The sequence below is a fragment of the Pelobates fuscus genome, chromosome 1, assembly GCF_036172605.1.
Source record: "Pelobates fuscus isolate aPelFus1 chromosome 1, aPelFus1.pri, whole genome shotgun sequence".
NCBI lineage: Eukaryota > Metazoa > Chordata > Amphibia > Anura > Pelobatidae > Pelobates > Pelobates fuscus.
In genome coordinates, this window is record NC_086317.1 from 317,648,477 (window position 1) to 317,674,228 (window position 25,752).

The 25,752-nt window shown below is 39.0% G+C and overlaps 1 protein-coding gene across 1 annotated transcript in view; it reads left to right on the plus strand.

Annotated features, from left to right (window-relative positions):
- GABRG3 (gamma-aminobutyric acid type A receptor subunit gamma3) overlaps window positions 1-25,752 on the plus strand; it is a 647,580-nt gene that overhangs the window by 612,077 nt on the left and 9,751 nt on the right. Inside the window, exon 7 of the mRNA XM_063444658.1 lies at window positions 4,675-4,827. Within this exon, the coding sequence (XP_063300728.1) occupies window positions 4,675-4,827 (153 nt within the window). The remainder of the gene's footprint in view (window positions 1-4,674; window positions 4,828-25,752) is intronic.

Sequence of the window (25,752 nt, forward strand, 5' to 3'; positions counted from 1 at the left end):
AAGAAGAGTTAGTCTAAGCATTTACTACATTTATTACAGTAAGAACAATAAGGATGAATAATTATCTGCCTGAAGAGGTGGTTTTATCAGAGTCCAAACAAATACAGATGTGACATGTCATGATTCCCTTTTATTCCAGAAGTTTGGTCCTTAAGGGGTTAAACAACAATTGGATAAATACTTGCAAAAACAATATACAGGGATATAATTTCTAATTAGTGTGTTAATAGCGTCTGCCTTTTTGGGTTTAAGAAGGAATTTTTTCCTAGTTTGTTACAAAATTGGAAGCGCTTCAGACTGGGTTTTTTGCCTTCTTTTGGATTAACAGCAAAAACATATGTGAGGAAGGCTGAACTTGATAGACACAGGTCTCTATTCAACTATGTAACTATGACTATGCTAAGCTTAAAACACTGCACATACTGAGATATTGGCATTAGCAAGAAAGACCATTGCTGGGAGATTCGCTCAGCACTGGATGAAGGTAAGTTAAAACCTTTTTTTGGCAGGCTTTTATAGGGAGAGGGACCTAATAGGGCATTTAGAGTGTAAATTAATATTTTTTTCAATCAAGTTGGACTAACCATTTAAGTTTACTTTCAGACTGATCTTGGGTAATAATGACAGATTTAAAATGTGATGTATATTTTTAAATAAACATATAGTATACACAGCTAGATTAAAATCAATTCAATCATTTTGAAACCTTGAAGCTAACCAACAAAAATATAATTTCACTTTTTACCATCTGTTAAAGTCCTCTGTTTAGAATCTCATTTTTTAACAAATACATTTCTCTCTACCTGGTTCTTTTTTCTTTAAATGCTGATACTCATTCCAAAAAGATTTTTTGACTTTCAGGACAAATATGTCTCAACTGTCTGTAACAAACAGATGTAACACACACATTAGCACAATCAGAATTACAAAATCTAAGATCCTAGTATTTTACTTATTGACAGTTTAAACTCTCCTTTAATTACAGCCATCTAGACAAAAGTTTGTGAAAATATACTGCTTATGAACTTATCTTTTAAATTATGTTACCATATCTCTAGGAACAATGTATTCTCTTTACTTAACTCCTTATGTTAATGACTTTATACTGTATGGTGAATATCAGCTTCTGAAAATTAGCAATATTTTTTCCCCATCATTTAGAACCATGACCCCAAAGATTTAACACCATTTTGTAAGTAGCTTTGGGGACATGTATTTACACTTAAAACCTTCACTACCAAAATCATTTATTATCAGGGAATACCAGCTTGTAGACGCTTGTAAATGCTTGTAAATGCATTTGGCTGCCAGGATCCCACTCGACCAATTTAGGTCTGGATTCATTTAGCACTGCAAGGAATTACTCTGCTTTTTTACTCTGCAATTTTCTTATAGACTTAAATTGGATGAATTCAGAACGTAGAGTAAAATCTCACTGCTAAGAGAAACCAACCCTTAATTTTTGCAAATGTCCTGAAAATGACAGCCTTACCCCCTCATTTCTAACAGTAAAGAAAGCCCTAAATATCATCTCATGCCTACTGTCAGGGAGGAGAGAGAAATGAATAGCATCTCACATATGCAATGTAGCATCACTAGCATTACAAACTCTTTTAAACACTTTTAAATTATAAATATATGAAATAACTGTACTTACTTTATGTGAGCATTATGCTCATATACAGGCATTATTTTACACTTAACGAAAACATGTTTATATCTGCATCATTTTAGCTTGTAAATTTCTCTGAACAACACTTTTTTACACAACATTTATCATATTTGTATGTGCTAGCTATGCATCCTTTCTTTGAAATGAATGTTATGCTAATATTTTTCAAAAGAAAAAAATGCTTAAAAGTAAAATAGGTATATCTCATTATCTGCTGTGCTCTAAATGTTTTTATAAGTAGAGAAGTCCAATACTCTAAGGGAATTTTAAAAGGCATGCATAAAGAAAGGGGAACTGTAACATATCTGAAAATTACACCATTGAATAAAACATTGTATTTGATCTGTTACTTTCATAAAGAGGTTTATTTTTTTTTTAATGTGAGCTTTGTTTTTGTTTTTTATGCATATAAATTTTGCAATTTACATCACAATCCAGTTTAGTTAGGGTACAGTTAAGACACACATGCATTGGATGAGAAGAAACATTAACATCAAGTCAATTTTAATTTAAAATACATTATAAAAGGCCTCCACGGTTTGCTTAGGTACTTAGTTAATATAACATAAATACATCATACTATAGCTATCTGCCAATCCATGAAAAACTAAAATGTACCATACAGAGTGTAACTGTATGTAAACTATAGATGGCACATACGCATTTAGATTTAAATGATCTAATATATATCTAATATACAGAGAGGATATATTATAAACATTCCATCAGAAAGAATAGAAAAAAACCTTTTTCATATATTATGCAATATGCATATCATGATCTGTTTCTCCATCTTCACACACTATTTTGAGTAACAGAAGAGAGTAGATATTATAACAGTGATCGACAGGGAGCAGAAATGGAGGTGCTCATTTCTAAAAACAGTGTCTAGAAGTGTCAGGCGTAGGAGAAATATTGAGACAAAGGAGTCCCTACTTTGTCTCAGTATATCTTTTGACTGGGTTGGCATTTTAGTAAAATTCAAACATATTCTGAAAATTATATTGTCTTGTCTGGCTGTAAGAAAATATTAAATATAAATATATATATATATATATATATATATATATATATATATAATTATTATATTTAATATATGCACATTTTTTTTCAGAACTAGATATATTTGTAAATACTTGAGAAAAAAATGGCAGGATATATTTATAATTCTTATCTAATTTTTATTTATTTTTTTTAAATGCAATCAGGGCACACATCTTACCAGTAACAAATTTCACAGGCTTCTAAATTGCTTTCCCTACTTTAAAACATCATTAAAACATTTGTATTTTAATTTAAATTTGTGATATATACTGCCAATCCACATCTCCTCATAGAAATGCATTGAATCACTGCATCTCTATGAGAAACGTTCAGCGCCTCCACGCAGACCGTAAGTGCTGTGCACTGTGCAGTACTGACCCCGGATGCATGCTAGAGTGACTGTAACTAGAAGTGTTACCAGGCAACAATGTAAATACTGCATTTTCTCTGAAAAGGCAGGGTTTACATAAAAAAAATTGTGCAGGGAGACGTTATAGACATGAGAACGACTACATTAAGCTGTAGTGGTTCTGGTGACTAAAGTGTCCTTTTAAGAAATGTATTTTTGACATTGAAAAACCTGGCACCTAACTTTTTTTGCTGGCGCCTAGATTTTAGGGAAATTTGTCGAGCCCTGTGTTAAAGTATTTAAGAATATTATAACAGACTTTATTCAATTTCATACTGTAACCAAGGGCTTCTGAAAAAGCATAAATAAAAAGCAAGCATGAAGCACAGTAAAACATAAAAATTGGAGGCCATATGGAGAATCAGCCCTACTAGTATAAGAGACAACAGAACCAGGTGCAATTAACATTATTTCAGGGATCTGATGTACAAATGACTGCCACTGCTATACCTGAGCTCATGTCTAAAGGCTGCTGTTGCCACTGTTCTAACTCCAATTGAATCCCCTTTCTGATGCCTTTGTGGGCTCCTATCCACATGCTGCTGATGCTGTTCTGCGTGAAAAATGTAAATATACCCCCATAGGGTTTTTGGGAGTAGAGCAGAACTGCAGTGCTTTGCCATGTAAAGTATTACAGTTTTTTGTTAACATTAACAGAAGGAACTTGACATAAATATAACTGACATTCACAGTGCCAACTCTTTCCTGGGCTCAAAGCCAAAGCGCCTTGAATCTAAAAAGTTTGGGAACCACTGCCATAAAGTATAACAGTTGAACAAAAGTCAGTAACTAAACTTAAAGTTTAAAGTGCAACTTGAACATTTCAGGTTCCATTTCCTCAATAACTTCCATCTATACAATGTGCTATTGAAATCTCTAGCAAATGTATAGATAGTCGTGAAAAATGTGTTTAATTGCAGTCCACCCACATGTCAGACTATAGGCATAATCCACGATGTAGTAAGCCCAGTATGGCCTCCTCCAGCCCTGCTTCTTTTTCGGAAGGCAACACACATGGAGACTTGATAATATATTAAGGTCCTCCCCCAGACCTGCAAGCCCTCCCAGTCACCCCAGCGCTCTTCATGGAATGATGTATTTTCCTAACGGAGTGATATCAGATGAAGACGTCTGAGACGTTTCCAAACTTAGGAGGACATGAGGACTGGCTGAAAAACATCTAAAGCTCTATTGGAATAGATGGAAAAAAAAAATTGGGGGGTAAGTGGTAATTTAATCATTTTTATTTTGAGACTTTTTCATACAGTAGTACAGATTCACTTTAACCGACTGAATAGAATATATTACGGAAAGTTGGGGAAACTGAAATTTAAAAATAAACCTAACCAAATGACCAAAAACAACCAATAGATTTGTATGTCTAATACACTATCACTCACTGACAAAATACATAACATCCAAATGAGTTCAATATGGAGAAGTAAGTAAAATGTAAAAAATAAGGTTTCTGCTGCACTCCAGATATCAAATATTTCTTATTTTGGGTTAAAGCCTAATAAATGTACAATGTTTCTCTTCATTTCAATAGGTGATTATATTGTCATGACTGTGTACTTTGATTTAAGCAGAAGAATGGGATACTTCACTATTCAAACTTACATCCCTTGCATATTGACAGTTGTATTGTCCTGGGTATCATTTTGGATCAAAAAAGATGCTACACCAGCAAGAACAGCATTGGGTAAGATTTTTTTTTCTAGTGATATTTGTAAAATCTATCCAAATTATCAATAGTATAATGTACATTTTGCAAAGATTAAACAGGAAAATCTCGACATTTCTTTGATTAACGTTTGTTGTAAGAATTATGCTCATGTCCTATACAGGGTTTTCATTAAAGTTAGAACTGTTATTAATTCAAAGTGAATTTCAAATGGAAGACCAAGAGTAAAAAATGTAATTCACTCTGAATTCCTCATAATTCTTACTTTAGTTCATAACCCTGACATTATTCACGCATAAAAGCTTCTCTATTACATTTAAAGCCTTAAAGGAACCCTATAGTCAACAAAACAACTTTAGCTAACTTAAACAGTTTTTTGTGTATAGATAATGCCTCCGAAGTTTCCCTGCTTCATTCTTAGCCATTTAGGAGTTAAATCACATTTATTTATTTTTATTCAGCACTAGCCCCACCTCCCCTGACTGTGACTGGCACAGCCTGAATGAAAACAAAATGGTTTCATTTTCAATCAGATGTAACTTAGTTTAACCCCTTAAGGACCAAACTTCTGGAATAAAAGGGAATCATGACATGTCACACATGTCATGTGTCCTTAAGGGGTTAAAAGCTTTTTTTTCCTGCTCTGTAAATTGCACTTTAATCAGACACCGCAGGCTCCAGCAGAGTCCAGTAAGCTATTAACAGAGCAGAGGATAAGAAAAAGCTAAATTAAACAGAACTTGCAATTAAAAAAAAGTATAAACATTATATGACTCTTTACAGAAAGTGTTTGGGAAGGCTATGTAAGTCACATGCAGGGAGGTGTGACTAGGGCTGCATAAGCAAAGTGATGTAACTCCTACATGGCAGATAACTGAGCATGAGACTGCAGGAGCATGATCTATACACCAAAACTGCATGATTAAGCTAAAGTTGTTTTCATGACTATAGTGTCCCTTTAACAAATAAAGCTAACTGTGCACTCTAAAGGTTTTTGAATTGCTATTCATACTATGCTCACCCACTAAAAATGCAGGTTAGCAAGATAGTGCCAAACTTACCTACCACTCACTATATCTCTACACACAGTAATAAGTCCTGCACTCAAACCCCCACTACTCTTGGCCAGCAGCACTGGCTATATTATTCATTAGACCAAATGGAAACGCAAAAAAAATAAAAAAAAAGTAATCTTCCCACATCCAAAATGCCTATGTACACAGTAGTTTTTAGTACCATTTGCCATGGCCGAGGTCAAGGCAAACTACTTGTCATATTCTAAAAATTGACCTTGCTGCTTTCGGGTAACAGGAAAAAACTCTAATGAGACAGAAAAGGGTATTCCTTAGCCTTCTTTCCAGAAATTGTTGCATTTGTCCTACATGCATTATTTACTCACATTGTATGAACAGTAAAATGGTGCATAGCAATTCAATGAAAATCCTCTACTCCTGGAAAACCTTGATAGTCTATACTATAGTAGAACTATGCTTTTTTCCAGAGCCCTTAACATGTTGATTTGCTGTGAAAACTTAATTTCATGTTATTTCTTTTTTTTTTATTATTATTCTTTTTTTTGCGTGCTGCAAACCCACAATAGGTTTCCATATGCATAATAGCAGGTATGAACAGATTTCAACAAAGATTATACAATGCATGTGTCAGAGCTTAGCACAATTTTTTCTTTTAGTTATAACAAGCAGATAATCCTAGGTGGTGAGTAAGGTCTATAATATGTGTAGCTAACGTATGAGATTGTGGTTTTGTTACCTAGGTCATGGGTCGGTTGCGGAGGTCTGGCCCAGTGTGAGTGTTATCAGCGGGCTGGTCGTGGTTCTGGTTCCTTGCTTGAGTCAGTATGGGTTTGGTAGAGGTTGCAATGCTGGTTGTTGAGTCCTGTAAATAAGTCTTCAGTATGCTCTACCTCTCGGTAGAGGTGTAGTTGGCTTGAGCTCAATAGAGACTACTCATGAGTGGTGGTAGCCCTAACCTTGGGGCTGTCGGGGGCGGGGGGTGTTCCGTCTTGCGCCGTGATACGTGTTCTGTGGACGCGGTATTGTGTGTCAGCGCCTTCTCTAGCAGGCTCTTGTAATAAGCATTAAACTAGTGTCGTAACTTGTGTAACATTAACAAGTATGCGTGTGCAGTAAATGGTATATAGGCATTTTATAACATGAACATTTTGTATCGCCTTTGAAAAGGCAGGGGTAGGAGACTTCTCCCCCCCCCACCTGTCAGGTGGCCTGTGTGTCCAGTCTCTGCCTTCTTGGAATTAATATTTCCGCGGTTGCTGGGTTCCAGGCTTGGGCGGTGTTTTGGTCGGATTTGTTCGGTAGGCCACGCTTCGTTAGAAGTGCGGGTGCTTCAGTCCCCGAGGAGAGTTTGTGTGTGGTCCCTTTGTGGATGACTAGTAAGGAGTGTGGGTTACCCCAGTGGTATGGTATCCCCGCTGAATGCAGCTGACTGGTGAGTTCACTGAGTGATTTTCTCCATTGCAGAGTGGTTTTGGTTAAGTCCTGATAGAAGGTTAGTTGGGACTCTTCGAAATCCAGTGGAGTCTTGCAATTGATCGCATTCATGATGTGCCCCTTGTCTTGGGGTAGGACACAGCGGACGATGACATCTCCAGCAAGCATGGTGGCGGTTCTGGGAGGTGTTGGTAAGCAGTATATCCCCGCGAATGTGAGCTTCCTTGCCATTGCGGGTGGTAGTAGTGATTGCATGAGTCTCCTAATATAGTGTGGTAGGTCCTCTTTGTTTACTGAGGCGGGTATGCCTTTGATTTTAATGTGATTGCGTCAGTTTTTATCCTCTTGTGCTGCCACTTGTACTGTGAGGAGTTGGTGGCTGTGTTGCAGTTGGAGGAAGGACTCCTTCAGCATGGAGATTTCTCCCTGGATCATTCTAACTTTGCTCTCTGTATTGACAACTTTCTCTGTGATCTGTTGCATGCTCGTTTGAGCGCAGGTAAATCTGCTGCCAGCAAGCGTTGTATGTCCTACAGCATGGTTTGCAGTTGCTGGTAGCCAGATCTGTGGTTCCCTGCTGGGGTGTGGGTTTGGGCAGCATGGTTTGTTTAGGTTGCATGGCCCCTTGTGTGACTCCCTGGGAGGTTTGATCTGTGGGGGTAGCCGTGTGTGGGAGGTCTGGGCCTTTTTCGGCCGCCATTTTGGCGGGTGCCTGTCGTTGGAATAGAATGCCTATGTCAGGCTGTGCTGTGGCAGCACCTTGTTGGGATCTTTGTGATCTGCGTCCCATCTCCGTGCTTTCGTACTCTGAGTCCTGTTGCAGCTCTCCCCCGGCGTTCCAGGCGTCCTCTCCACCCAGCAGGTACTCCAGGCCACGGCTGCTCGGTGTGTAGTAGGCCCGAACTTTGCTTTTCAGCTTGGCCTGCCTTGGGGTATACCGGAAGGGCATTGGGTGATGCGGGATGGTCTCCCCTGTTCAGTGCTGTGGGTTTTGTGCCTGGATGGCATTTAGTTTTTGCGATATCGAGCGGATTGTGTTTGTATTTTCAAGAGCTGCCAGATATGGCATCTGGCCTGTTTCACTGCTAGGCTCCGCCCCCCAATTTCATGTTATTTCATTTAAGAATGTGTTCTTGAATTTACTTAAACTCCACATACCTATTTAAGGTAATTTATTTACATGACTACATGTGACTTTTTATTGCACACTTACATTCCATGTTTGGGGTCAGATTTGCATGTCAGATGCCTGTAGACCCTCTGCCATGCCCCAAGACAAAGTGATTTTAATGAATTTATCATCTTGTCATTGTAGATGTAAACAGGGTTTTTCACTAAAGTGAAAATTCAAAGTGAATTCAAAGAGAATTTTAAAATTTAAATTCACAGTAGCGGAAATGAAAGTATATCTGACAGAGAATGTTTCCAGTTCCGCAGTTTTTACCTTAAACTACTTTACAAGAATTACTTTGAAATCTCACTTTAGTAAATAACTCTGATAATCATCTAAAAATATATTTAAACCAAACTTAACAACTGCATATATATTTATATATATGTATGTTTGTGTGTATATTTCTTCTTGCAGGCTTTGCTAAATACAGGAAGGGTTATTTTTAGGTTTATTGAGGGGTCGAATTTACTACTAATGGGATTATTAGGGGTTTACAAACTTGTGGAGTTTGAAGAGTTATCTGCAAAATGCTCACCCTCCATTGATTGATAGCATAGCTGCAGCAAGTCCTGCAATGCATTTTCTGTATGCTAATCTTTTAGTGGGTGGATGGGAATTAAGCACTTCCTCTTCGTTTCCAGCCTCACACACAGACACTGGAGGAGCTGGGGCAACACTCAGTTTACACCCTCTAAAGCTGTTCCTGTGCCTCTGCTATTAAAATTGACTGGACTACAGGGCACTGACAAGGCACCTGGTACATATCTGTCCCCGCCAGCACACTTGAGCTCAGAAATGCGCATTATAAGTGCTAAAAACAGATGCCCCCAACCAGGGCCGGATTTAGATGAAAAGAGGCCCTAGGCTATTCCACTTATGAGGCCCTTTCACCTCCCATTTTAAGTTTGTAAATTACATGAGAGACAATAAAATACATCATAACTGTGATATATATCAATATGTTAAATTAAACATGTTGTGATTGGTACTAACCTTTATAAAAAATGTGGCACGGATAATAAATAAAAAAAAGTTCGAGATGAGGAGAGAGGGGTGATTATGAGAGGGAAAAGGGGGGTGATGAGGAGAGGGGGCTGATTGTGAGAGGGAGGGGGTGATGAGGAGGGGGGGGGACTAAAAAAAATACCTTAAATCCCTGGTGGTCCAGTGGGGGCTGCCTGGTGGTCCGGTGGGGTCCCTGGTGGTCCGGTAGCCCTCATTTCCCGTCTGCAGCTCTGCAGAGCTGTAGACCATTGATCTCACAAGACCCAATCAGAGCGTTGCCATGGTAACCCGCGGCAACACTCTGATTGGGCAGTGCACGCGAGATCCATGGTCTGCAGCCCTGCACATTGCGGAGCTGCAGACCGCCGGTCTCGGCGATCGCGGCAGGAGGGGCATTGCAGTCTGCCCCCTAGTAAGTGGCACCCAGGGCGGACCACCCCCTCTGCCCCCCCGCCCCCCCGCCCCCCCGCCTCCTATTAGTACGCCACTGGTCATATCATATGCGTAGAATTTCTCCTTATTTTCGGTTCAGTGTTTTAGTGTTCACTGTTTTTAGAATAGTGTAATTTTAATTTTGCTAACAATTTGAATGTAGGCCCCTCTTGATCTTGAGGCCCTAGGCTGAAGCTTAGTTAGCCTATAGGAAAATCCGTCCCTGCCCCAACAGGAAATGCACCTGTAGGCATGTGCCAACTCTGCCTACTTGGTTATCCAGCAGCGCTCTTTGTATATTATTTGATTTTGCATTGTTCACACCCTCCATTCTTTTCTTCTGTTCCATGTGTCCCTGAACTAATGCTGTTCTTTCAAAACAAAACAATACGATGAATACATCCTTAAGCCTTAAAAAGGCAGAGATGAGGTACAGGCCAACACTGTATAATACAAAAATAAATAAAAACAGAAAGATATAAGCCCAGAGCATGCATAGAACATAGTTTTGCATTGTTACAGCTTGACATCCTTATGTGAATAATACAGACTGTGCCATATTCATAGTTCTTTGGAATTTTCCCACGCTTGTAAAATGACACAGAGCACTGTGATTGGATGGATTTCAAGCCATCCAATCACAGTGCTCTATGTCATTTTACAAGCATGGGAAAGTTCTTTGGAATTTCCCCATGCTTGTAAAATGACACAGAGCACTGTGATTGGATGGATTTCAAGCCATCCAATCACAGTGCTCTGTGTCATTTTACAAGCGTGGGAAAATTCCAAAGAACTTTCCCACGCTTGTAAAATGACAAAGAGCACTCTGATTGGCTTAAACCCACCAATCAGAGTGTTCTTAGCCTAATTGCAGGGCGGGGCAAGGCTTTATAAGCCTTGCCCCGCCCTGCGGAGCTCAGTCTGCGCGGAGCCCTCCATGGGTGAAGATGGATTATTTTTTTGTGCGCTCAGGTTTTTTCTTTTTCATCGGGTTTTTTTTTGCGCTCGGGTTTTTTATTTTATTTTTAGTTCGACGGCTATGATGGTTTTTTATTTGGCCTTTTTTGGGGCTGAAAAATTAAGATTTTAGAAAAAAGAAGACGTCGAATGGTAAGTTTAATTTTACTTTACAGGTTAGCAATTTTATTCCCCCCTCACTATTTTTTAGGGTGAGCGGGGTAGGTAGGGGCATTTTTATTTGGGTGGGGGGTGGGTGACTAGGGGCTTGGGCACCCCTAGTCACCTTGATGGGGGGGGGGAATTTACTTAGTGCCCCCACCCGCCGCCCAGGGGTGGGGGCGGGGGGAGGACAGTAGGTCCCCCCCATTATCGTTATGGCCCCCACCCGCCGCCCAGGAGTGGGGGCCGGGGGGGAGGACAGTAGGTCCCCCCTCATTCCCATTATGGCCCCCACCCGCCGTCCAGGGGTGGGGGCCGCCGGGGGAGGACAGTAGGTCCCCCGTCCTCCCCTTATTACCCTTTTTTTTTTACAGTGAGCAGCCACAGGCTGCTCACTGTTTAGTGGACATGCCCCTACTCGCGATATAGCGAGTAGGGGCATTGGGGAGATTTTAATCTCATTTGTGCTATTATGGGGGTCATATTGACCCCCATAGAGTGAGGAGGGGACCTGGGGGGCTTATGAAGTGGTGGGGAGCACTGCTCCCTGCCGCTTCTATAGTTACATATTACAAGGAGGGAGCTGCAAGCCGGTAGCTCCCTCCTTGTAATAAACCGAACAAACAAACGAACACTGATACACAGTGTTAGTTTGTTCGTCTGATTTTTTCTATTCATTCATTCGTCTGTCTGATGAATGAATGAATAGGTGAAATTCCCGTTCGCATGTCCAGGTGTTTCACTGGGCATGTGCGGGAATCTCAGTGCTATCTAGTGTGGGCAGATGACGTGTCCCACAGGGACTTCATCTACCCACACAAAGATGGCGGCGCCCTGAATATAGATCGGGGCAGAAAATAAAGAATAAAAAATAGGTAATAGGGGGGCATAGGGGCATTTGGGGGTGACTAGGGGGTCGATTGGATGTAGTTGAGGCGGGAGGGGGGTTAAAAAAAAAAAAAACGGAATTCGGCATGACAGTGCCGCTTTAACTGTGTCTTGATGTGCCCCAAAACAGGAATCACTGTGTGCATGCACCATGTTTACTTTTAAAAATGTTGATATATGGTAATTTGGATGTTATGAGCCATGTATCCCATTCCAAGGAGCTGAGAAGGCACTAGAGATGTACATGGACAAAAAAAATGTTTTGTTTCGTCTCATTCCAATTTGTTTTTTGTTTTTTACATTTTGGTACATATGAAATTTGGAAATTCTTGATTCAGAACCAAATCAAAATTTAGAAAAAAAATGTATTTGTTTTCCAAAATTAGGATGCCGTTATTCCCATCATTCCAAAGGATACTAAATTAGGGCACTGTTTAGCACATAATTTGGTATCCTTAAAATACAGTTTTTACACATGTACTGTAACTTTAAAAATATGCATTCAATCTTCATAAAACATATTATTATTCAGCACACTGTAATTATAAACATAGTCAAAATTCAGCCAATTCTATCCTGGGGTTAAAAAGTTAGTTGGAAGTCCTTTATGACCGACCGCAAGCACGTTTTCATGCCCAAAACAGTTCCATAGATTTGGGCTGCGCAGTCGGTCAATTTCACATCGAAAAAATGACTAAGTCCCATTCGACCGTGCGTTCAAATTGCCGAACAGGACTTAGTCTCTGTGGCTGAAAACTCAGTGGAGGAGAAAGTAAGGGTCAGCGGTGTTAGTGGAACTGTGTAGCCGATTTCAGTTCCATGAATTTGGCTGCACACACCGCTGACCGCATTTGAATGAAAAAAGATGGCCGCCGCTCGTTCGTTTGTGCGAACGGCGGCCCACCAGCGGTCGGCAATTTAGCTACAGCAGCCTCCCATTCTGGGAGGTAAATTGCCTGCACACTTCCACTTCTTGGTGGTCCGCCTGTGTGGTACTTGGTTCAGTAAGCCCTATCTACTGAACCAAGTGGGAATTGGGCACAAACAAAGTATTTTAGGGGGACAGGGGACACAGTCTTAAAGGGGCATCGTTCCCAAAAGTCACAGTATGTCCCCAGATGGTTCTTAAAGGGCCATACACAGTACAATACAAGTCCATAAGCCCCAAATCAGTTTCTTAAAGGGCAATACATCCCAGGGGCCATAGTCACATGGCAGGAGGCTGGCAATCAGTCTTCTCCAATGTCCAGTGGCGAGGTTGGTTTCGCTACAGGGACCTATCTAGGAAACAATATAAAGAGCAAATTTAGTTTTTCTTAATTTTACTCTTTAGTAGATAGCTGCCTTATTTGTATGCTTACTTCGGATTGCCATAATTGTATCATCATTGTATCCAGATTCTCATTCCTCTCCCCTAGAACACTCTCTGTGCTGGGAGGAATTGCCCAGAGCACCTGCAAAGATGTCACATCTAGCTGCATTTGGGAAATCTGTGATCGGACGTCCCACAGAAAGTCTGGACAGGGCTATAAATAGAGTTTTGCAAAGACTTTAGACAAAAAAAGCTGCAGCTTTTGCAAGCTGTTTTTAGATATATAACCAATAAAAATTGCATTATAAATGCAAGCATATTGCATTGGAGGATATTTACTATACAGTGATATTTATTAATGCAAGCATGTTGCATTGGAGGATATTTACCATACAGTGATATTTATTTAGTTTTATATTTGGATAGTGCTTCATCACTTTAAAGTCACTTGCTAAGTCAAAGATAAGTGACATCAGTCAGAGGTAAAAGGAAATAAATGTACTTATTGCATGTACTGTAAATCAAAAGATGGCCATAATTCTGCATTGAAGATGTTCAGCTGGCACATCACAGGATATATGTCTACCTAAATCGATCATGTAGCATCAATGCCTCCAAAATACAGATCTAAACAGTGTAAGAGATACATAACAGAAGGATTACCTCAGCTCACTGGAAATGAGCAAATTAGCTTGTTGTATCAACAATTGGCAAAATGTCTCTATATAAGTAAAGACACCTGCTCTACCAAGCTGTCTAATGAAATTATTGACTGCTAGATATGACCATAGCCTACTATACCAAATACTGAGTCTTATTAAAAAAAGACAGACATAGTTAAGCAAGTTAGCTCAGTCATAAGTGGTAGCTGTGCCTTATTGTGCTTAGTGGCATTGTGCAGTAGTGAGCCAAAAAGTGCCTCAATTGCACCTGCACCAAAGGGCAGTTTCCTGTCTCCTTCCTTATACTGCTCTAGGTTATGTAGGCTTAGTGGTATTATCACTATATCATTACTGAATGTGGACTATTTTATACTGGTAGTATTCTGATGCCATAAGGTAGCTAGTAAACTTGTAGCACTTAGTGCTAGGTGAGCAAGTGGGATAGCTTCTCCTATATCTCAATGCAAATAAGTCATTCAATATGTTGCATTGGGAGTTCCTGCATTGGGGCATCAAGGCTGTTGACTTCAAAGAGCAGATAGTAAGCACAGTTAAATCAATCTATTCAAACATCTGCAGTTTTGTCTGCTGAGGTGTTGTGAGACAGATTTTCCATTTACAAAAAGCAAGAGGCAGTGGTGTTTTAGCAATGTGCTTGCTTTAACTTTTAGTGTAACAAGGTTAATTCATAAAAGTGCCAATTTCTATTGAAATCTGCACTTTTTGGAAAAATGAAAAAACAAGAGGACTCACTCATCACACCTAAAGCACTTCAGCAAGCTGACATGCTTTAGGGGTATGGAGTGCACCTTAGGCATGCTAACCATGTAACAGCAGATGATTAGACATTTTGCTGATTATATTTAACTTTTTCTTACTAAACCCCACATATTTTTCATTGCCCTACATTCAATTATGTCTTACTTGAGAGAATCTTATCTGAAAGTTGGCCATTGTAAATCACATTTTAATTTGTCAGCAGAAGATATCCCTTGGCTTTAGGTAATATTTAAATATGACTGTGGAACTGAGTTTATACAATATTTGGGTGTTAGAATATATATAAACCCATCAATGATCCCTGCAGCTAACCCACACTATACATGGAAAACAATAAAACAACCACTAAAGTCACCCAGACCACTTCGTCTCAATGAAGTGGCTTGGGTGCTGCGGTCATGCCAATTTAACCTTTTGCGGTTGCACTTGCAGTTTTGTAGAAACCACAGTGTTTACATTGCAGAGTTAAATACACCTCTAGTTCCTGTCTTACTCTACCAGAGATGCCCCCACCATGAAAGGACATTACTAATCTCATAAATGTTACACAAAAATGTTTTACTGCAGGACCGGAGTGGTAAGTGGTACGTGTAAAAGATATGCATTTACACAAATAGCAAGATTAATTCTACCAAAGAGGATGTACTGTACTTTCGCCAGGATATTAATAGTACACAAGAGTTGGTTCAATATCTCAAGTTCCCACAGAAAGAACATATGTTGTGAATAAACATAAAAGAAAAGAGAATCAAGAAAGAAAAATATTAAAATTTGAGGTATGTCAGAAATGGTTAACTCTGAAGAACCCCTACATTTCCTAAAACACCTACTGCAAACTCTACCTTAACCAGTCTGCTGCCAGGGATCCCATTGCGTGCTGCCAAACTCAAATGGAAAAAGTCAGATTATGACTGATTTACAATACATAGTACCATATTATTTTGAATCTCACAAACTCACAATTTGTTACGATATGCACAGATTCACACTTATCTACTTGGAACCAAGAAGTTAGTTTGCTTAACCAAGTCTGTAATGGCAAAAAACTATTATAGGATGTTGGCTCAGCATTCCGTTGGCTTGAACCTCACTCTTAACATGTATGGCCAGAAAGCACTATGCATAAAATTATTTTTCTGGAGGATGTTTCAACCTTCTTTTCTGCTCTCAGTCACCAAGGTCTGCAGAGGCCCTCAAAGGAAGCACTACTTGGATTATTCAAATGCGGTTCCATCTGTATTGCGGGGAAGAAAGGGTACCAGTTGATGATCATGGACTTAGAGCCCAGCTCAACAATATGCACCTAAGGTTTTTTTGTTCTTAGTCTTCCATCCTCTACCATACTGCCACCTTGGTCAGGAGTAATATTTCAGGCAGAGCCACCTATTAAAGATATTTACACAATGCCTATATAATCCTATCTGTTCAGTGTTAATCTAACCTGTTGTCATCCATTTTAGCTCTGCTATCCTTACCCTATATTCAGTGCCACAAGTACCTGCAAGTCCAATGAACCAATATTTAATAATGTACCGAAACTTTCTGCAAACTTTATGCCATAGATGGGCATTAAGATATGTTCATAACTTACCAATATGGAAGGTCTTCTCATATTTTAGCTCTAATTTGTGATTATTATACATACTCAATGTAATAAAACATGTATTGTGTTCTGACTGTCCAAAAATAAAAGCTGACAAAAAACTGTGTAACATCAAAAGGAACATTATTTATAGCATAAATTTAAGCATAAATCTCGGAGTAGGGATCTACTCACGAGACGGGGGCTATCCGCTAGAGACTAAGGTTAGTCCTAGGCGAGATAGGTAAAGATGTGGTACCAGAAAAGGTTCCCGATTAATGTATTGTTGTTTGTTATGAACATGTGCTATCTGAAGGGTCTTAAAGGCAAGAGGCTAGAAAATAGAGAGAGAGAAGGTAAATATGGTTACGTTTTTGTCTATAAATGCTCAGGGCCTAAACACTATGCATAAAAGATCTATGATACACAACCAAATGATAAAAGAAAAGATTGATATCTGCTTAGTCCAGGAGACACACTGGAGACAAAATGAGAAACCCACATGGGGAGGTAATACGTTTCCAATTATCCTACATGCATCCATGAAAGACAAAAAGAAAAGAGGTGTAGCAATGATAATTTCGGACAGGGTTAAGTGGGAGAAACTCTATCAGGATTTAGACACGGAAGGCAGATTTATGATTTTGGTGGCGAAGATAAATGACGTGAAATTCACCATAATTAATCTATATCTTCCGAATGTAGCTCCAGTTTCCCAATTAAAGAAAATATTAAACAAAGCGGATTTGGTTAAAACAGGGATATATATAGTGTCGGGCGACTTTAATTGCATACTAGATCCACAAAAAGATAAAAAATTGTTGAAAGGGAGCTCATTGAACAAAGCATTAATTAAAAACGCTAGTTCTTTGACCAACATTAAAAATAATTATGATTTATTTGACGTCTGGCGCCTCCAAAATCCGGATGTAAGAGATTATACTCATCTATCGAGAGTTTATTACACATACTCAAGAATTGACATGATTTGGGGAAATATGAATCTAGTAGACAACTTGACTAGGATAGATATTGTGGAAAACGTCTGGTCGGACCATAGTATGTATATATTTGAACTAAAAGACAATTTGACAGCTAGAAGTAATTCAACTTGGAAACTAAATAATTACTTGCTATATAATAAACATAGCAAGTCCAAGTTGGAGAATCTGATAAAATGCTTTTTTAAGGAGAATGACCCTTTGGATACCTCAAATCTTAACACCTGGTGCTGTTTTAAAGCAGTGGTAAGAGGCTATCTTATAAAGCTAAATCATGAAGCTAAAGGTAAAGAAAAAAGACTAGGAGACCTGCATATTGAACTCTATAAGCTTACAACTGATAATAAAAATGAGCCTACTATGGAGAGAGGTAGAAGAATAGCAGAAGTTCAAAAATTTTTTTTACAATGTTTAAATATTAAGATAGCAAATAATATCAAGAAATTAAAACTTAGATTCTACTGTAGAGGGAATAAAACAGACAAGATGTTAACTAATAAGCTGAGGAAACAACAGGCTAAGGCGCGCATATCCAAGATTGTATATAACTCAAATACCTATATAAATCCAAAAGAGATTGGAGACTGTTTTAGAGATTACTACGGGTCACTATACAATCTTCCCGTAGAAACCTCAGTAATAAAGATTAAAGAATATTTAACCAGTACAAAGCTAAAAAAAATAGACCAAATTCAGAAAGATAGTTTGAACAAAGTGATTACAGAGGACGAGGTGATTAGGGCTATATCCAAAACCCAGAAGTTAAAAACACCAGGCCCAGATGGTTTTTCTAATTTGTTTTTCCATACTTATAAATCTATTTTGAGTTCACATCTAGCACTAGCGTTTAATGACGCAGTGAAAATAGGTAGCTTCCCGGAAGAGATGACAAGAGCAAACATGCTTCCCATCTTGAAACAAGGAAAAGATCCAGCTGTAGTATCCAGCTACCGTCCCATCTCTCTAATCAATTCAGATGTAAAAATATTCTCATCCATTCTGGCAGACCGCCTTAAAAGTATTATTAAAACTCTTATCTATAATGACCAAATAGGTTTCATACCAGATAGATGGGTGGGCTCCAATTCAAGAAGAATTATAAGCATTATAGACAACGCTAACAAGAAACATATTCCTCTTATGACCCTAGCAGTCGACGCAGAAAAAGCCTTCGATAGGCTAAACTGGAAGTTTTTAGAACTAACCCTAGAAGCCTATGGAATAGATGGCTGGATGATAAGAGGAATTATGGCCCTATATAAAAATCCTTCTACTAGAATAGTAGGCCCTAATGTATGTTCAGATTGGGTATCAATAAATAATGGAGTCAGACAAGGGTGCCCGCTCTCACCTCTATTATATATCCTCTCAATAGAACCCTTAGCGGAAAATATTAGAAACAATGTAGATATAAAGGGATAGAAAATAGAAGAAAAAGAACTAAAAATTAGTCTTTATGCGGACGACATCCTTCTGACAATCACTGACCCAATTAGATCTCTGAAGCATTTGATGGAAGAAGTTAGACGGTATAGCCAACTAGCAAATTATAAACTTAACAATGAAAAAACAGTTGTGATGAGTATTGAATTGGATAAAAAGTCAAGAGAGGAAATTAGTAATCTCTATGCATTTACATGGGCACCTCAGAAGTTTGACTGCTTAGGAATAACCATTACGAAAAATATAGAGAGAATGATGGAAGAAATTTTTTTAAGTTTGCTAAAAAGTACAAACTTACTACTCAAAGATTGGAGAAATGCGCAGATTACCTGGTGGGGTCGTATTAATGTCATCAACTCCTACATTATCCCTAAGTGGAACTATTTATTTCAAATGATTCCACTCAGGGTTCCAGATAGTTGGTTGACATTATTACAGAATAATTTAGAGAACTTTATTAATAAAGGTAAGAAAAATAGAATAAACAGGAAAATCTTATCATTAAAAACCAAGGACGGTGGATTAAATTTTCCCAATATAAGAGTTATATACTGGGCAAACGTGATTACACATATGTACAGGTCCCAGACGGTGACGGCTAGGAAAGAAAGTTGGTTTTGTATGGAAATGGAAGATCTAGGTCTAAAAAGTTCAGAGGGCATATTATGGAATACAAAACCTTTAATGAAAATGGAGATAGATATTAAAAATAATATTATATGGGCTCAAATGGTGCCAGTCTGGGAGGAAATTAAAATGAAAATGTCTCTAAAACATGCGATTTTGGATACAGCAAACCTGAGAACAATAGAAGTTAATATGAGGGACATCTCTCTAGACAGCTGGCGAACCCAGGGAATATATAAAGTCTCGCAGATATTAGGTGCAGTTAACATATTGCCTTTTGATATTATTTTACAGAAATTCCATCTGTCCCAGCGAGAAGTATTTACGTACCTGAGACTTAAATATTTCCTGCAGAAACACCTTAGCAAAGAACTTGGAAAAGCGTCTATGATGATAAAAAATATACTCAAGATAGCCGGAATAGAGTTAGAAATGAAACCTGAGATAGTCTTGCTACACATGCACTGGCCAAAGATGGTCTATAGTATCAGATGTTTTGTTATTCACTGCTTTATCGCATTCAAAATTGTCTTAGCACGGAATTGGAAATCAAACCAAACGATCAATTGGGATACGATTAAGGACCAAATCCGTCTTCAGACAATGATGGAGAGAGTATAGCAAATAGACAAAAGTGGAAACCACCCAGAATACGTATAATAGATAGAATACAAAAGGACAACCTGATATAGGTCAAATTTCCTTGAATGGAATCTGTGTGAAAATTGAAAAAACTTTCATAGCGTAAAAAAGTAAATATAAGTAGTGTTTAAAGTGAGATTAGAAATGCACTCACAAACAAACGATTATTCAGGCCTTTCACCCTCTCAGGGGTAGTGTGATGAGCAAAGATGTCCTCCGACACGATATATGTGGATGTAAAAAATGCAATATAGTGAAGTATGTTTAGAAATATATAAATTCACATTTATTCATTGCACTTACAAATTAGCAGCATAAAAAAGGCATCTCTCCATAAACATATGGAACTCCTGGTGGTGATAGTCGAGTATCCACAATCCAGAGTCAGGGAGAAGATACAGCATTAATTGGCGAGAGGGTATAATAGGATATTCTTTGGATGATGGAGAGAGATCTGAGCATCCCATATTTGAATGCTCCCAAAAGAAGAGACCTATGGCAAAGGTGGTTTAACAAAATTGAAAATCGGCTATAAAGCATATTAGGATTTACCTGAGCTCAGAAAGAATTAGAGCCATGAGTTAAGGATATATCCCCTCTCAATGCCTGACCCGGCAGATAACACTGTATTGTGTTTGTATTTTGTATTTTGTATTTTGTATTATGTAAATGTGTTAAATGTGTTAATTATGTTAAAACAGTATTGGACTTATGTAGTCCTAGTGTTAAATGTATGTGTGTAAGAAATTAAATAAAATAATTTATACTAAAAAAAAAAAAAACATCAAAAGGAACAGGAGATGAACAGCACACAGACCAAAGTTTCAATTGATATACTCGCATCAGAGGAGGCACACTCTCCAACTCATATATATAAAATACAACTAGTATGGGCACCCAGCAGCTTCATATTAATGCAGCTTTATTGGGTCAAGGAAATGGACAACGTTTTGATCTCGTTATGAGAGATTTGTCAAGCGTTATGTTGTGCTATTTGTATTATAAGTGCAGATTACAAATAAAGGTCTATTTTGACTTTTTAAACAAATGCTTTCTTTCTTTACTTCAGCTATCCAAAAGCTTCATTTCAGGTTTGATTCAACCATTATCAGAAGTGTGCTAATCCTTTGGGACCTATTCAAGAAATAATCTTTTCTATAATACTACAAATATAGGAACAGAGGATGCCCAAATAAAAAGACACACTCTCACAAAGACAAGCAAAACCAAAACAAAATTGGCTGAGTGAATCTGATCTGATTCAACCCTAGAAGGAAGCTTACTTCACACATTGGACAGCAATGTATACCCAACTGCAAATAGTTACAACCCGAGATGCAACGTACGCTAAGGTGCAGCAATTGGAAACACACCAAACATAGGGAAAGGGAACGGGGACAAGCTCGACATGAGACACATCCCAGTGACCCAAAAGCAGACAGACCCCAACCAACCGAAGAAGCTAGCCGGCTCCCCATAACACAAACCCGCCTATGACTCCATAGATGAGCCAGGTTACTTCCCCGGGCGGGGACAAAGGATAGACTGCAGGGCAGAGTACAAATACTGAGGGCCCCAACCTCAAGCATACACACGCACGACGCAAAGTACTAACGCGTTCCATGCTCACAAGCACCAGAAACACTAGAACAAACAATACTAGCATAACGGGGAGCGTTTAGTTACATAAATAAATAGCGAAATTCATCTCCCAGGAGAAATATCTTCACAAAAGTTAACTTACAATACTCGGGACCTGCGTGTCCGTCACCTTTGTGGGCCGGCGAGCCTGTATGAATGCTTGCATTAACTAAAAACTACTCCTGCACAGGTGATACGAGAGGTATGGGAGAAATTAAGCTTTAATAGAAGTGAGAGCCTTGAAGCTGCTCATCCCTGACAAAGGGTGCACACGCTAAATGTATATGTGGCAATTATAAATGTTACATGAACTTTGTTGATTAGATTAGATCCGAGGTCATGCAAGCTCGGACAAATACTCAATGTTGCTTAACCTTCTCAGGTTGTCCATATTATATGATACATGTTACGCTGATGGGGACCTGCGAGTCCCATAGTCATGGCTTAACCTTGTTACCACAAATAAAAATCGTATTTACAAAAAAAACAACAACAAAAAACAACAGAGGATGCCCAGTTATTTCCCACCTGTTGGCTAGGTGTTCCAGAGCTCCTAACTACAAGCCTCCCCATACCCATCAACAACCCCACAAAAAAAGCTTTTCGAGCCCTTATGAGTTTAAATAGTGGTAAACAAATATTAATATTATATACAATGTAATAAAATGCAAATAAACTATTTTGGATACCTACTTTTGGGCCAACCTGTGTGTGTATGTATGTATGTATATAGTCAATACATTGTTAAACACTAATCTGCATACGTATAATATAATTGTCAGCCTTTATTTTTGGGGAAAGCAAACAATAAATGTTAAATTGCATGGAGTAAAGAACAATTACCGTATATAAGCCGAGTTTAAGCACATTTTTTGTGCTGAAAAACCCCAACTCGGCTTATACTCGAGTCAGTGTCTGTATTATGGCAATTTGCATTGCCATAATACAGACTGGGGCTGCAGAGATGTTACTTACCTCTCCTGCAGCTCCTGTCAGCTCTCTTCTCCTCCGCGCCGTCCGTTCAGCACCTCGGTCAGCTCCCAGTGTAAGTCTCGCGAGAGCCGCGGCTCTCGCGAGACTTACAGTGTGAGCTGACAGAAGAGCTGAATGGACGGCGCGGAGGAGAAGAGAGCTGACAGGAGCTGCAAGAGAGGTAAGTAACATCTCTGCAGCCCCCACAGCCCCCCCCACTGAACTACCAATCCCACTGGACCACCAGGGAAGGAGAGCCCCCCTCTCTGCCATATATCAAGCAGGGAGGGGGGACGAAAAAAAAAAATCTAAATAATAAAATATTAATAAGTAAAAAAATAATATTACAAATAAAATAAAATAATAAAAAATAACAATAAAAAATATTAAAATAATAAAAAATAATAATAATTAAATAAAATAAAATAATAAAATAAAATATTAAAATAATTAAAAATAATAATAATAATAAAATTGCCCACCCCCCACCAAGGCTCTGCAACACACACACACACACACACACACACTGCACACATACACATACACACACTGCACACATACAAACACACTGATCACACACACTGCACTCATACACACACGCTGCACTCATATACACACACTGCACACATACACACACACTGATCACACACACTGCACTCATACACACACTGCACTCATACACACACACTGCACTCATATACACACACTGCACTCATACACACACACTGATCACACACACTGCACACATACACACACTGCACTCATACACACACGCTGCACTCATATACACACACTGCACACATACACACACACTGATCACACACACTGCACACATACACACAATGCACTCATACACACACTGCACTCATATACACACACTGCACTCATATACACACACTGCACTCATATACACACACTGATCACACACACTGCACACATACACACACTGCACGCATACACACACTGCACGCATACACACACACTGCACTCATACACACACACACTGCACTCATATACACACACTGCACTCATACACACACACTGATCACACACACTGCACACATACACACACTGCACTCATACACACACGCTGCACTCATATACACACACTGCACACATACACACACACTGATCACACACACTGCACACATACACACAATGCACTCATACACACACTGCACTCATATACACACACTGCACTCATATACACACACTGCACTCATATACACACACTGCACTCATATACACACACTGCACACATACACACACACTGATCACACACACTGCACACACACACACACTGCACGCATACACACACACTGCACGCATACACACACACTGCACTCATACACACACGCTGCACTCATACACACACGCTGCACTCATACACACACACTGCATTCATACACACACTGCACTCATATACACACACTGCACTCATATAAACACACTGCACACACACACTGCATTCATACACACATGCTGCACTCATACACACATGCTGCACTCATACACACACGCTGCACTCATACACACACGCTGCACTCATACACACACACTGCATTCATACACACACACTGCATTCATTATATACACACACTGTAAATAAATATTCAATATAATTTTTTTAGGATCTAATTTTATTTAGAAATTTACCAGTAGCTGCTGCATTTCCCACCCTAGTCTTATACTCGAGTCAATAAGTTTTCCCATTTTGATAAAAATAAATATATATATTATTATTATTATTATTATTATTATCATCATTTATATATATATATATATATATATATATATATATATATATATATATATATATATATATATATATATATATATATAAAATAGAAATATCCCTTGCACTCACGCTTAAAGTTAGTCCAATGCCGGGCGCACCACCAGAGCTCCAAATCATGTAAAGACAAAATATGAGGGAAGGCTGCTCTCCGGACTTTAAAACTTCAAACTTTTATTTAGGACATGGTTAAAAAACGACCAACGTTTCGGTCCCCGCTCGGGACCTTCCTCAGGGTCAAATAGAACAGCAAAATATATATATATTTATAGAAAACCTATATCCAGGTTCTAGATTTTATCAAACTACTAACAGTTCTTATAGTATACACTTATAATCAACACCTATAATCCACTTTGTATGTATAGAGGTATGCCAACATGTTTGTGCCTTTAAAACCGTCCAACCCTCACCATAGTTATTGCATCTTTTGCTCTCAGATTTGCAACACCCCACTTCTCTGTTCCCTAATCAGTATATTACATGTGTCTTTTTGCTTATAACCTTTACTTCTTCACCTGTGGAAAAACTAATCAACACACTACACTGTTAGGTGGCATGTGAGCAGTGGTGTATTTTGGTTTTGTGCTGCTCTATTCCTGACCAACATTCACTTTGACTGACAGGCACACGTCCTCACTGATAAATGCACTGACAAACACTCACTGACAGATACACAGTCATTGACACACACACTGTTTAACTAACACACTCTTTCACCGACAAACACACTCCCAGAACCACATACACTGACGTCCTACACTGATATACATACACACTCACTGATCTGACACACACTTACAGACACATACATCCTCACTGGTTTGACACACACACTGACACACACTCACAGACACATACTTCCTCACTGATTTGACCCACTAAGCCAGACACACACAGTCACTCAGAGACACACATTCACTGACAGATATACACACACTGACAGACACACAGACACTCACATATGCACTGACAGACACACACACACTAATATGAACACACTCAAATTATTTATTTTTTATTTTAATTTAATTTAAGTCCACCCTACCTTTGGAAGAACTGGAGTGGATGCTTCACCTGTGGTCTAGCTGGGCTGCTGGGCAGGCTGGCTGCTGGGCAATAGAGGAGACGAGGGAGCTGAAATATTTTGCCCTGCTCTCTTGCGTGCCAGGGCCAGAGTGACGTCATATTCTGACATCACAGCAGGGCACTTGAGTGAGGAGAGCAAAAATAGCACAGAGACTAGCAGGGGCGGACTGAGAACCCTCAGGGCCCCCGGGCAAAATAAATCAAGGGCCCCCTTACAGGCCCCACCCATATTCCGCAGCAAGCGCCACCCATGTCCCGCCTCCATGCACCACCTCCAGCCACACCCTACACAATCTTTAGACACAAGGAAC